Below are 13929 nucleotides of genomic sequence, written 5' to 3' on the forward strand. Positions count from 1 at the left end.
ATGAAGACTAGGGGTTCATTTCAATCCAACCTGCATTGCAGTATTTACGCAGTACCTTTTTTTCCAAGGGTCAAATTAACTCACAGATTGGTCCTGGCTACTGTATTAAAACCTACAACTACTACCAGGGTGACCTATCTTACAAGTATGCTTTCACTTTTAAGATAATTAGAATTGTGTTGACACGGGATTAATATTGTAAATACAGGCCCATGTGGAATTAGAACTCACAATCATTGAACAGCCAAAAGAGGATTGGCCACCCTACAGAGCCTGGTTCCTCTCCAGGTTTCTTCCTAGGGAGTTTTTCCCTAGCCACCGTAGTTGCTACACCTGCATTGCTTGCTGTTTGGGGTTTTAGGCTGGGTTTCTATACAGCACTTTGACATCGGCCGATGTAAGAAGGGCTTTATAAATACATTTGATTGATTGAACTATGAGCCAACTGTTTTTAATCGGACTGCGCCACCAATCAGTCATAGCGGTTTGGGGGAAAAAATATCTAGTCGACATGACCACCATTGTCATCTATTTCTTGTTACAATGGATGTAGCTACAAATATAAACATGATCCTCGTAGACTACATGTTTTATTGATTCGTAAAAGCACATACAGTGCATGTGTACAAATGTTCAATTTGGTCATATGCGGAAATGGACCTTCCTTTTGAATTTTGTGTAACGTCAGTAGTTAGGTCAAGGAAGCATCATGCAATATACGGTATAACTGGCACACTCCACTTACCAAGACCATTGTGTCACCTGCTTTTATATTTATCCTTGAGGTGGTACCACCAGCATTTCATAACGAATACCTCCCTTGAGATGACTTAGAGGCGCAATTTCAATGGTGGAGTTGAACCACTAAGAGCAAAAAGAGCTGGATTTACAACTAACTTAAGACAAATATATTACTTTTGCAATGAACTGTCAAAATTAAGACCAGAAGAGGTGTTTCACTAAATCTAGGTCTAAAACATCTGGTTTTCGATTAAACATTTTTATTTTTAAATGAAAATTAATGTTTGAATTAAGATTTCTTTAATAACATTTTATAAACAGGTCATACAAATGGACAATTTAAAAGAATACACTTAACTGATTTGAATCAACTCTTCCATCACGCAGATGGCGTGTTTCTCCATCTTTTTTTAGAATCATAAAAAGCACATTTGCCAACTCTGACTTGCCAGCATCAAAGCTCAAAATAATGAAAAATATATATTTCAAATTTTTTTGTATACCTGACAATCTCAACAGCAACAATCAATATAATTTTTAGGCAAACAAATACTATTTGAAATATCTCAAATACCTTTAGCATTTGCCTTAGACTGCCTGAAGTGCCAATGGGTGGGGTTTGCAGTTTTGCGACAGTTTTGCGATTGGTCCCATTGCACCAGGCAAGCTCAATAAAGCTCAGCTAAAGTATTTGAAATGATTTCAAATTGTATTTGAACCCATGTCTGGTAATAAAAAAGACATGCATACCACTTAGTTGATGAAATGCAGCTCAGCTTCTTTGGGACTAGCCCATTTATTAACAAACGACAGCGATAGTAACAGAAAGATTGAATACAAAGGCGAAAAACAGGAAATATGCTTGACGAAAAACATAGATAAGTGTCAATATGGAAAAAAGTAAACAATAGTTATTTTTTTTAAAGGCAAAGAGTGGTTTAGGTGTTGCTCCATATATAAATGCTCGAGTTGCGTTTGTTTGTATGTTCACAAATTCTGGGAGCACGGGGAATATTTTAGCCATAGTGCAAATACATGACAACGTTTTCCTTATGTCTTAAACTGACTTCATTGGTTTTCTCCAGTACATCAAGCATTCTTTCTTTTCACGTTCTCACAATTTCTATTTTTTTCTTCATCTCTTGGACCTATTCTTCGGTATACTGTAAAGTGTTTGACAACTGCATAAACAAACCACTGCAGCATATTATTCTCTCATTATTCTCTTCAAAATAAATCCTGATACGGCTACAGGTTAAGTAACAACTAAAGCATGACAGCAAATGCTGCTTTGAAACCTAATTGACACAGGAGAACAGTCGTATGTCACAAAACTGCAATTATCAGCATTGAAATCACTCAAACATATTTTACTTGCACAACATATTTACAATGTAGTAAATATCAGTGTTCTGTGGCTGCTTTACAAAAGTGTTGCATTCATAGATTAGTGGTGATGTGTTCATACAAAAGAAATCTAGCAAAAAGTACGCATAGCTGTAAGCATTTCTCTTTGGTTTGATAATACATACTATATAAAGTATGGCATTTTTTTTTAAAGGCACAAAACTCTTTTCCACATAGTCACAACTTATTGTGGAGAATGAAAGCCTTGGAGTGGATCTCCCCTCTCCAGTCTAGATAGCAACTACATCAAAATAGTATGATTTCGGCCAATGTTCGATGGACAATTTGCACGTTGGTCAATGTTATCCTCACATTAAAATGCTATAGCCTCTAATACAGCATATTGGAGTAGTGATACTGGAATTAAATTCTTCAGTGAATTCAGAACCATGGTTTTCCCCCATACCAGTTCATTCTTTGATGGCAGATACTACATTTCTTTGGTAGATCATTCTTTTGGTTGGTGGATCATTGGCAATCCATCAAATGACACCACTAATCAGTTAATCGATCATAACGGTTCAGTTCTGTTCAAAGATAAGACTTTTTCCTCTGTTAAACCAAACATAATCTGACCTAAAAGTCACTCATACATACAGGTGAAGGAAAAGTAGGTCTATTTGGCAAAGAAGACAATGAAAACGTGCCTCTGCCAAGTTAGATCAACCTTAGTCTGGCTGATATTTGTCTGTCTGTGCTTCAGTAGCCTGATGCTTAGCTCTGGTATTTGACAGAAAGCTGCAGAAAGCTCTGGGGGAGGATGAGGGATCGAGCTGTGGTCTAGTGAGCAACTTGTGTGTGTTGGCATGACCTGAGAGGCAGTCTGTGGGTCTGTGTTAACAACCTTGGCAGTGATGGGGGGCCCTGGGGTTGACCTAGGTAGGTGGGTGTGTGTGTGTGTGTGTGTGTGTGTGTGTGTGTGGCGATACGGTGTCTGTGTGTGGTCTATAGATTGCTATTGGTGTTGCAGTCGCGACACAGGATCTGGTCTCCATTGGGGAAGAAGCCCGCCCCCACCAGAGAGACCGAGCACTCTGTGCAGGTGAAGCAGGGCTGGTGCCACTGGCGCTCCTCAAACGAGATGTACTTCCCTCCGCCAAAACCTGGACAAGACAGGAAGATGTTATTTAACAAAACAGCAAGTAGCCACTGAGGTCTCCTCCCATAAAGAAACACGTGTAATCAGATTATCCGCAATGCAGTCGCCACGAGTAAAGATAACCACTGATTCAATGCCATGTTATCCATCCCTTTGAAGATTTGGTGCACGACTGCTATGTAGGCAGTCTGGAACATGGCCAACAGTTACTCAGTACACCTGGATCCTCAGGAGAAAAAAAGACATGTCTATAGCAGCTTTTCTCAACTGTCCCCTGCTACTGGGTCATAATAGCTGTCTGTGACCTTTGACCCTACCTGTGATAGGCTTGCTGCATGCCTCACACTTCTTGGAGTATAGGCTGCCGAAGCACTTGAGGCAGTAGGGGTTGTCTTCACGCGAGGTGAAGTGCTGCCCTGCCAGCTGCACCTTGCAGCCCGAACACACAAAGCACTCCTTGTGCCACGGCTCATCCCGATACGTCACGCCCCCTTTAGCCAGGGCCTGGAGGGAAGAGAGGGTCAAAGGTCATCATAGTTAGTCAAAGACCACAAGTCAAAATGATAGAATGGAATACACTCAATAGATGTGATAAAAATGTTTCAGAATAATACAGAATGGATACCCTCTTAAGGCTTTTGCCACACAACTCCTTAACCCCTTTGGTTCCCAGAATCAGGAAATAAGGAATAAGCAGGGAATAAAGAGGGGATTTGGGGGAAGTTTTCACACGGACCTTTTTGCAGCGGGTGCAGCGCGGGGCGAACTTGTCCTCATAGCAGGACACGCAGTAGTGTTCATCCTTGTCTGGGATGAAGGACTTGGAGCCGATGGGCTGCTCACAGCTGTGGCAGATGAAACATCCCTCGTGCCATGTGGAGCCACCATACTCCAACTTCCTCGTGCCTGGGAGTGCAGAGATAGAGAGAGGAGAGAAAAGAGATGAGAGAAAAATGAAGTGAGAAAGGAAGAGATATTTATTTGGTAGAAGACAATATCGAAGTAAAAAGCATTTAAAAAAAAACACAAAATAGGTCCAAGTCAGAAGATGAATGGCAGTTGACAGCGATAATAGCAACAGAATGTCCCACTGTTGAGGAAATATTTTGTTGAAGGGAAAATTGAGTGAGAACAAAAAGAAAAAGCCCTGTCAAGAGTGCACAACATTTCACCGCTTGGCCGAATATCCCTGGCAACCGACATTGCTGTGGCTCAATCCAGACCTGGGTTCAAATACTTTTTGAAACCATGTCAAATACTTAAAGCTGTGCTTGACTGAACTTGCCTGTTGCAATGGAACCAATAGAAAAGTTCAACATTTGCAAACCACGCCCACCTGGTACACCAGGCAGGCTAAAGCAAATGCTCAAAGTATTTGAAAGATTCCAAATAGAACAAGACCTGGGTTCAAATACTATCAGATCTGTCTAAGTGACAGAGTGCTTCTGAGGATTCCAGGATTCCATTCGAATGGCTTAGGGGATATTCTTGAGGTGATTGAAGTTTGGTATGGAGTTCTAAGACAAATGGCACCTAAGCTTTACCAAGTGAAGCTTGACAGTGCAAAACTACACCCTAGGCAAGAAGCCACTAGCGACAGCACAACATCAGAACAATAGGTAACACTTTATTTGGATAGTCCCAACTCCCAAATACAGTATATATGGTTTGGAGATGTTCAGTAGATGTTCAGTAGATGTTCAACAACAGTTTAACAAACAATCCACTAACCCTAACCCTTATTCTAAACCTAACCCTAGATGCTAAAAGATACGTTGTTGATAGTATGACTATCTGTAGATCATCTACAGTACCAGTCAAATGTTTGGACACACCTACTCATTCAAGGGTTTTTCTTTAGTTTGACTATTTTCTACATTGTAGTTCCCACATATGCAGAGCACTTGTTGGCTGCTTTTCCTTCACTCACAGTCCAACTCATCCCAAACCATCGCAATTGGGCTGAGGTTGGGTGATTGTGGAGGCCAGGTCATCTGATGCAGCACTCCATCACTCTCCTTCTTGGTCAAATTGCCCTTACACAACTTCGAGGTGTGTTGGGTCATTGTCCTGTTGAAAAATAGGAGAGACCATACGTCCCTTCCGGCAATTTGACCAAGAAGGAGAGTGATGGAGTGCTGCATCAGATGACCTGGCCTCCACAATCACCCAACCTCAGCCCAATTGCGATGGTTTGGGATGAGTTGGACTGTGAGTGAAGGAAAAGAACAGGGCTCCGGGCAGCCGAGCGGAAATGGAGGAAAACTCGCCTCCCTGCGGACCTGGCATCCTTTCACTCCCTCCTCTCTACATTTTCCTCCTCTGTCTCTGCTGCTAAAGCCACTTTCTACCACTCTAAATTCCAAGCATCTGCCTCTAACCCTAGGAAGCTCTTTGCCACCTTCTCCTCCCTCCTGAATCATCCTCCCCCTCCCCCTCCTCCCTCTCTGCAGATGACTTCGTCAACCATTTTGAAAAGAAGGTCGACGACATCCGATCCTCGTTTGCTAAGTCAAACGACACCGCTGGTTCTGCTCACACTGCCCTACCCTGTGCTCTGACCTCTTTCTCCCCTCTCTCTCCAGATGAAATCTTGCGTCTTGTGACGGCCGGCCGCCCAACAACCTGCCCGCTCGACCCCATCCCCTCCTCTCTTCTCCAGACCATTTCCGGAGACCTTCTCCCTTACCTCACCTCGCTCATCAACTCATCCCTGACCGCTGGCTACGTCCCTTCCGTCTTCAAGAGAGCGAGAGTTGCACCCCTTCTGAAAAAACCTACACTCGATCCCTCCGATGTCAACAACTACAGACCAGTATCCCTTCTTTCTTTTCTCTCCAAAACTCTTGAACGTGCCGTCCTTGGCCAGCTCTCCCGCTATCTCTCTCAGAATGACCTTCTTGATCCAAATCAGTCAGGTTTCAAGACTGGTCATTCAACTGAGACTGCTCTTCTCTGTATCACGGAGGCGCTCCGCACTGTTAAAGCTAACTCTCTCTCCTCTGCTCTCATCCTTCTAGACCTATCGGCTGCCTTCGATACTGTGAACCATCAGATCCTCCTCTCCACCCTCTCCGAGTTGGGCATCTCCGGCGCGGCCCACGCTTGGATTGCGTCCTACCTGACAGGTCGCTCCTACCAGGTGGCGTGGCGAGAATCTGTCTCCTCACCACGCGCTCTCACCACTGGTGTCCCCCAGGGCTCTGCTCTAGGCCCTCTCCTATTCTCGCTATACACCAAGTCACTTGGCTCTGTCATAACCTCACATGGTCTCTCCTATCATTGCTATGCAGACGACACACAATTAATCTTCTCCTTTCCCCCTTCTGATGACCAGGTGGCGAATCGCATCTCTGCATGTCTGGCAGACATATCAGTGTGGATGACGGATCACCACCTCAAGCTGAACCTCGGCAAGACGGAGCTGCTCTTCCTCCCGGGGAAGGACTGCCCGTTCCATGATCTCGCCATCACGGTTGACAACTCGCTAAGAACCTTGGCGTGATCCTGGACAACACCCTGTCGTTCTCAACTAACATCAAGGCGGTGGCCCGTTCCTGTAGGTTCATGCTCTACAACATCCGCAGAGTACGACCCTGCCTCACACAGGAAGCGGCGCAGGTCCTAATCCAGGCACTTGTCATCTCCCGTCTGGATTACTGCAACTCGCTGTTGGCTGCGCTCCCTGCCTGTGCCATTAAACCCCTACAACTCATCCAGAACGCCGCAGCCCGTCTGGTGTTCAACCTTCCCAAGTTCTCTCACGTCACCCCGCTCCTCCGCTCTCTCCACTGGCTTCCAGTTGAAGCTCGCATCCGCTACAAGACCATGGTGCTTGCCTACGGAGCTGTGAGGGGAACGGCACCTCAGTACCTCCAGGCTCTGATCAGGCCCTACACCCAAACAAGGGCACTGCGTTCATCCACCTCTGGCCTGCTCGCCTCCCTACCACTGAGGAAGTACAGTTCCCGCTCAGCCCAGTCAAAACTGTTCGCTGCTCTGGCCCCCCAATGGTGGAACAAACTCCCTCACGACGCCAGGACAGCGGAGTCAATCACCACCTTCCGGAGACACCTGAAACCCCACCTCTTTAAGGAATACCTAGGATAGGATAAAGTAATCCTTCTCACCCCCCCCCCCCCTTAAAAGATTTAGATGCACTATTGTAAAGTGGCTGTTCCACTGGATGTCATAAGGTGAATGCACCAATTTGTAAGTCGCTCTGGATAAGAGCGTCTGCTAAATGACTTAAATGTAAATGTAAATGTAAAAAAACAAATTATAGCCCCACTAAGCGCAAAACAGATGGGATGGCGTATCGCTGCAGAATGCTGTGGTAGCCATGCTGGTTCAGTGTGACTTGAATTCTAGTAAAACACCATCACACCTCCTCCCCCATGCGAGAACAGTCTATGACTAGGGTGTCTTACCAGAGGCTGCTGCCGATACAGTGTATAACCCGCCAGCTGTATGTTATTCAAATCAAACTTTATTTGTCACATGCGCCGAATACAAATGTTGACTTTACCGTGAAATGCTTACCTTACAAGCCCTTAACCAACAGTGCAGTTCAAGAAGAGATCGACGTTCAGCCCCGACTCGGTGAAACATACGATATTACAGTTTAATGTCCCGTTGGTAGTATATACGTGCTTTAAGTTCGTCCACATTATTATCCAGCGTACGTTAGCCAATTGTAACAATGGCAAAGGTAGATTAGCCACATGTTGCCGGATCCTCACAAGGCACCCCGATCTCCTTCTGCCCTACCTCTGCCTCTTTCTCCTGCGAATGACGTGGATGAGGGCCTGTTGGGGTGTCTGGAGTAAATCCCTCTCGTCCAACTCATCAAAGACAAAGTATTTGTCCAAATAAAGTGTGACGGAATAATATGGCACTAAAACACGTCATTATTCTACAGGCTCAGATGATATCTGTATCTTTACAGTTCGCTATCTGACATCCCTTACTGACACCATCCAACACCATCAACGCACACTGAATACAGTGAAGGGAATCTGTCTAAACTTAAAGAAGTATCCATAAAAATAAAATAAAAATTAAGAAAAGAAGGGACACCACCTCCACACTCTTCCTGGAATCATTTGCTGTTTTGGCTGATACAGTGGTTCCAAAATAGTTTACGGGCTTATCTCGTTATCATCAGACACTTGGCCACTCTCCAAGGCACGGGGATTTGGCTCAGAGACAGCAAGTAAGGCAAACTGGCAATTACCCTGTCACGTTCTGCCCCGTCCGCACTGACTCGCTAACTCTTTCTTCTCAATCGCTCTTTTGTCTCTCTGACATTCTCGCTTCCTCTGTATCTCTTTCTCTGGCTAGGTGCAAATGTTTTGTTGTCAAAGGTATTTCTCGAGATCTCAAGCTTTACGACAAAAGCCTCTTTGTGCTTTTCATGTTCACTATCCTATATCTTCAGACCATCTTAAACACTCAGCTGCACAAATTATGAACAGTGCCAGGGTGACGCAAGGACAAACCATTTCCAAGGACGTGGGGGAGATCATGATTACAGTCTTGTGTCACGTAGTGTACAGTATGTGTAGCATATGTTAAATATATATGCTAGAGGTGAGTTTGTCAGTGGAGGCTGGTGTCACTGAATCGGAGGATGGGCTCGTTGAAATGGCTGTAAAATATTGGAAAAGTTCCATTCATTTAATTTCACCCATTCATTACCCCCCACAGTACCTGGCATGACGGTCTTGTCGCAGGCCACACACTTGGATGAGAACTCATTGCAGTAGCAGTCGTTACACAGCAGGGCCTCGTCCTGACTGGTGAAGGGCTCGTCCGCCAGCGAGCGGTCACAGCGGAAACAACGGAAACAGTGCTCGTGGTAGTGCCGGTCCTCGTAGAACAGCTCCTGGAGATACAACAAGGGCAACAGTCGAGATCAGAATCAGAGATCAGAGCTACCATCCACTACCGTTGTGCCAATGAGCAAGCCGCTTAACTCCGAAACTGCTCCAGGGGGCTGCACTGTAGCTGACCTTGTGCTTTTTTGTCGTGTTTGGAGCAGGTCAAAATACCGGTTACATTTGCAAGGTTAGTACTTTATGCTCATGCTATTCTTCCATCCAAGACAATTTACAGACAAATTCCTAGGACTTCCTGGAAAGGAGTGCAATGTAGGCTACACAATGTAACGGAACGTGTAACGTAGAAGTGATTGGCTACACATGTACATTGGATAGAATTGCATTGGTGATCCTGTTTCAAATGACCAGTGAACTACTGTGACCACCATGGTCAAGTATTGTAAATGATCTAAAAAAATAGTGCATTATACATCTAATTTAATGTGTTTTGGATGTGTAATGACAATAACTCTGGTGACTCCCAGGTCATCCTGACACTGCAAGTACCAGGAAAACTCAAGCTAACAATGGGGTTTCTGGTTATGAACAGAGGGAATAGGCTAGCTGGGGCGGCAGGTCGAATCCCCGAGCTGAGAGGCAGAGAGGCAGCTGAGAGAGAGAACACACCCACCCTCATCGCTTATCTCATCCACTCCCTCTTGTTACTATCGCAAATAATCAGCGTCATGTGTTTGTTTTCCATTAAGGAAATACTAAAACTGCTTTCATTGTGGCGAACAAGAAGACATTTTCCTCACAGCATTTCATGGTCTGACATGGCATGGCTGGCTAGTTGAGCTTGGTTGGAAACCATCTGTAATGGCATGTTTTGCCTACACCTTGCACTTCCACACCATGAAAGACAACTGCCTCATTTAGCATACAGAATGCATAATTAACGAGAACTATTAACTACCACTCATTACCATGTAACAACAGTTTGCGGTGTTGAAATGACTCAACAAGTATTGCATGCCCTAATGAACATAACCCACTAGTGGATCCAAAATCAAAAGTCTTACCCTGGCGTCATGGCCGATTAGCTCCTTGCACTCGTCGCAGGTGTTGGCGAACAGGCTGTCGTAACAGGGGATGCAGTAGGGGCTGTCCCCCTCTCCCCCGTCTGCCTGGATGTACTTGCGTCCGTATAGGGACTCCTTGCAGTTGTCGCAGTCGAACCGGTCGCTCATTGTGACTTGTTCCATCCCTGCAACAGAAAAAGAGTGTTGGCATGAACATGAGCCTTTAAAATGAACCCTTTGTGCTAGGGAAGGCGAGCGGCAAGGAGGCAGGGAGTGGGTGACACAGGGTGGAGGGGGAGATGAGATTAACTCTGGTTAGGAGAGACATCAGTGAACTTAAAATGTTAACACCTGTAGTGTTTTGGTCTGTTAAAATTTGTCATTTGCAAGCATTTTTCAGTCTGTCATTCTGTTCACTTTCTACTGTTCACCTTTAACTGAAGTTGAACTAAAACTTAACACAATGGAGAGAGAGAGAGACAGGGAGAGTGAAAGAGGAGAAAGAGGGAACAGGAGATGAGACTTGGCATTCATGAGGGGTAGTTCAAAACAGCTATTAACTTTTATTGCCGAGTGATGAAAGCGAGATGCACACGCAGACGAGAGAGAGGGAGATGCACAGAGCTATCACTCTGGGCTTTGCTTGCACTCCTCCGTAACACTATCAACCCCTCTGAATCTACTGTCTCCGAGATGAAAGGAATGAAAACGGTAAATGCAAATATTTGAGATAAATATTTATGTTGGGAAGAGATGGAGATCTGTGTGGACCACCAACCGAGACAGCGGTGAAGACTACCCTCATGTCAAACTCATGACAGTCGACTTGTGAAAACACAAATCGAGGATAGGCCCACACACACACACACACACACACACACACACACACACACACACACACACACACACACACACACACACACACACACACATATATATGTGTAAAAAGGGTGTAAAAAAAGAAAAAGAAAAAAGAAAATGGCCCATACTGAAGAGCTCAGTGACTTTCAACATGGCACCAATGTAGGATGCCACCTTTTCAACAAGTCAGTTCGTGTCTGCCCTGCTAGAGCTGCCCTGGTCAAATGTAAGTGCTGTCATTGTGCAGTGGAAACATCTAGGAGCAACAAAGACTCAAGCACAAAGTGGTAGGCCACACACGCTCACAGATCGGAACCGGCGAGTGCTGAATTGCATTGTGGTTAAAAATGATCTGCATTCAGTTGCAACACTCACTACTGAGTTAAACTACCTTTGGAAGCAACATCGGTACACAAACTGTTCGTCGGGAGCTTCATGAAATGGGTTTCCATGGCCAAGCAGCTGCACACAAGCCTGAGATTACAATGAGCAATGCCAAGTGTCGGCTGGAGTGGTGTAAAGCTCACCGCTATTTGACTTTGGTGCAGTGGAAAAGCATTCTCTGGAGTAATAAATCACGCTTCACCATCTGTCAGTTCGACAGACTAATCTAGGTTTGGTGGATGCCAGGAGAACGCTACCTACCCCATGCATACTGCCAACTGTAAAGTTTGGTGGAGGAGGAATAATGGTCTGGGGCTATTTTTCATGGTTCGGACTGGGGCCCCTTAGTTCTAGTGAAGGGAAATATTAACGCAACAGCATACAATGACATTCTAGACAATTCTGTGCTTCCAACTTCGAAGACGGCGCTGGAGAAGATGGCTGATGTTTTACGTGCTCCTAACAGATTGTGTGTTTATGTTAGTTTTTTTGCGTTGTTTGTAACTTATTTTGTACATAATGTTGCTGCTACCATCTCTTATGACCGAAAATAACTTCTGGACAACCAGAGGGGGAATTTTTTTTAAATAAAAACTCTAGACCACCTTTACTCCAGACACAGACAAGAACAAATGTGCAAATCAGACCATAATTCTATCCTCCGGATTCCTGTTTACAAGCTAAAATTAAAGCAGGAAACACCAGTGACTTGGGCAATAAAAAAAGTGGTCAGATGAAGCAGATGCTAAGCTACGGGACTGTTTTGCTAGCACAGACTGAAATATGTTCTGGGATTCTTCTTATGGCATTGAGGAGTACACCACCTCAGTCATTGGCTTCATCAATAAGTGCATCGATGATTTTTTATTTTAATTTTATTTCACCTTTATTTAACCAGGTAGGCTAGTTGAGAACAAGTTCTCATTTGCAACTGCGACCTGGCCAAGATGAAGCATAGCAGTGTGGACAACACAGAGTTACACATGGAGTAAACAATTAACAAGTCAATAACACAGTAGGAAAAAAAAGGAGAGTCTATGTACATTGTGTGCAAAAGGCATGAGGTAGGCGAATAATTACAATTTTGCAGATTAACACTGGAGTGATAAATGATCAGATGGTCATGTACAGGTAGAGATATTGGTGTGCAAAAGAGCAGAAAAGTAAATAAAAACAGTATGGGTATGAGGTAGGTAAAAATGGGTGGGCTACTTGCTGATAGACTATGTACAGATGCAGCGATCGGTTAGCTGCTCAGATGTCATCCCCACAGTGAATGTACGTACATATCCGAACCAGAAGCCATGGATTATAGGCAACATCCACACTGAGCTAAAGGCTAGACCTGTCGCTTACAAGGAGCGGGATTCCAACCCGTAAGCTTATACTTCATCCCGCTATGCCCTCCGACAAACATTAAACAGACAAAGTGTCAATACAGGACTAAGATCAAATCGTACTACACCAACTGACGCTCATCGGATGTGCAGGGCTTGCAAACCATTATCTTTGTCATCAACATTGTTGCATGTGCTGCATTAACCATTCAGACTGAACGAAGGTGTCTCGTGGGCATGCAACAACACATGCGCTCCTTGAGTGACAGGGGATGGGACTAGGTCTGTGTGGAAAGCGAGAGAGCGAGAGCGAGATGACGCAAGTAGAGGAGTAAACTATACAAATGGACGTATCACACTTAAAAACCCAAACATTCAAATACTGTTATAGAAGGTAAAGTAAAAACCAAAACTGGTCCGTGCATCAATACCGGTATATAGTCAAATACAGTATACCGCCCAGCCCTAGGTCAGAGACCTGGCCGTGTGGTGCCAGGACAACAACCTCTCCCTCAACGTGATCAAGACAAAGGAGATGATTGTGGACTACAGGAAAAGGAGGACCGAGCACGCCCCCTTCTCATCGACAGGGCTGTAGTGGAGCAGGTTGAGAGCTTCAAGTTCCTTGGTGTCCACATCACCAACAAACTAACATGGTCCAAGCACACCAAGACAGTCGTGAAGAGGGCACAAAGCCTATTCCCCCTCAGAAGACTGAAAAGACTTGGCATGGGTCCTCATATCCTCAAAAGGTTCTACAGCTGCACCATCGAGAGCATGGTTGCAACATTGCCTGGTATGGCAACTGCTCGGCCTCCGACCACAAGGCACTACAGATGGTAGTGCGTACAGCCCAGTACATCACTGGGACCAAGCTTCCTGCCATCCAGGACCTCTATACCAGGCGGTGTCAGAGGAACACCCTAAAGATTGTCAAAGACGTCAGCCACCCATGTCATAGACTGTTCTCTCTGCTACCACATGGCAAGCTGTACCAGAGTGCAAAGTCGAGGTCCAAGAGGCTTATAAACAGTTTCTAGCCCCAAGCAATAAAAGACTCCTGAACATTTAATCAAATGGCTACCCAGACTATTTGCATTGCCCCCCTCTCTCTCTTTTACCGCTGCTACTCTCCATTATTATAAATGCATAATAGCTTTAATAACTACCTATATACATGTGGATATTACCTCAAC

The 13929-nt window shown here is 44.8% G+C and overlaps 1 protein-coding gene across 2 annotated transcripts in view; it reads right to left on the reverse strand.

Moving 5' to 3' along the window:
- Positions 1 to 1513: 1513 nt before the first annotated feature.
- LOC118364288 (four and a half LIM domains protein 3-like) overlaps positions 1514 to 13929 on the reverse strand; it is a 52174-nt gene continuing 39758 nt past the window's right edge. For both annotated transcript variants that reach the window (XM_035745707.2, XM_035745708.2), the window contains exons 2-6: positions 10152 to 10336; positions 8960 to 9134; positions 3984 to 4153; positions 3565 to 3751; positions 1514 to 3251 (exon numbers count right to left, since the gene is read on the reverse strand). In XM_035745707.2, the coding sequence (XP_035601600.1) occupies positions 3094 to 3251; positions 3565 to 3751; positions 3984 to 4153; positions 8960 to 9134; positions 10152 to 10336 (875 nt within the window). In that variant the 3' untranslated portion in view covers positions 1514 to 3093. The remainder of the gene's footprint in view (positions 3252 to 3564; positions 3752 to 3983; positions 4154 to 8959; positions 9135 to 10151; positions 10337 to 13929) is intronic.

This window comes from Oncorhynchus keta, chromosome 31 (assembly GCF_023373465.1).
Source record: "Oncorhynchus keta strain PuntledgeMale-10-30-2019 chromosome 31, Oket_V2, whole genome shotgun sequence".
In the NCBI taxonomy this organism is placed as follows: Eukaryota; Metazoa; Chordata; class Actinopteri; order Salmoniformes; family Salmonidae; genus Oncorhynchus; species Oncorhynchus keta.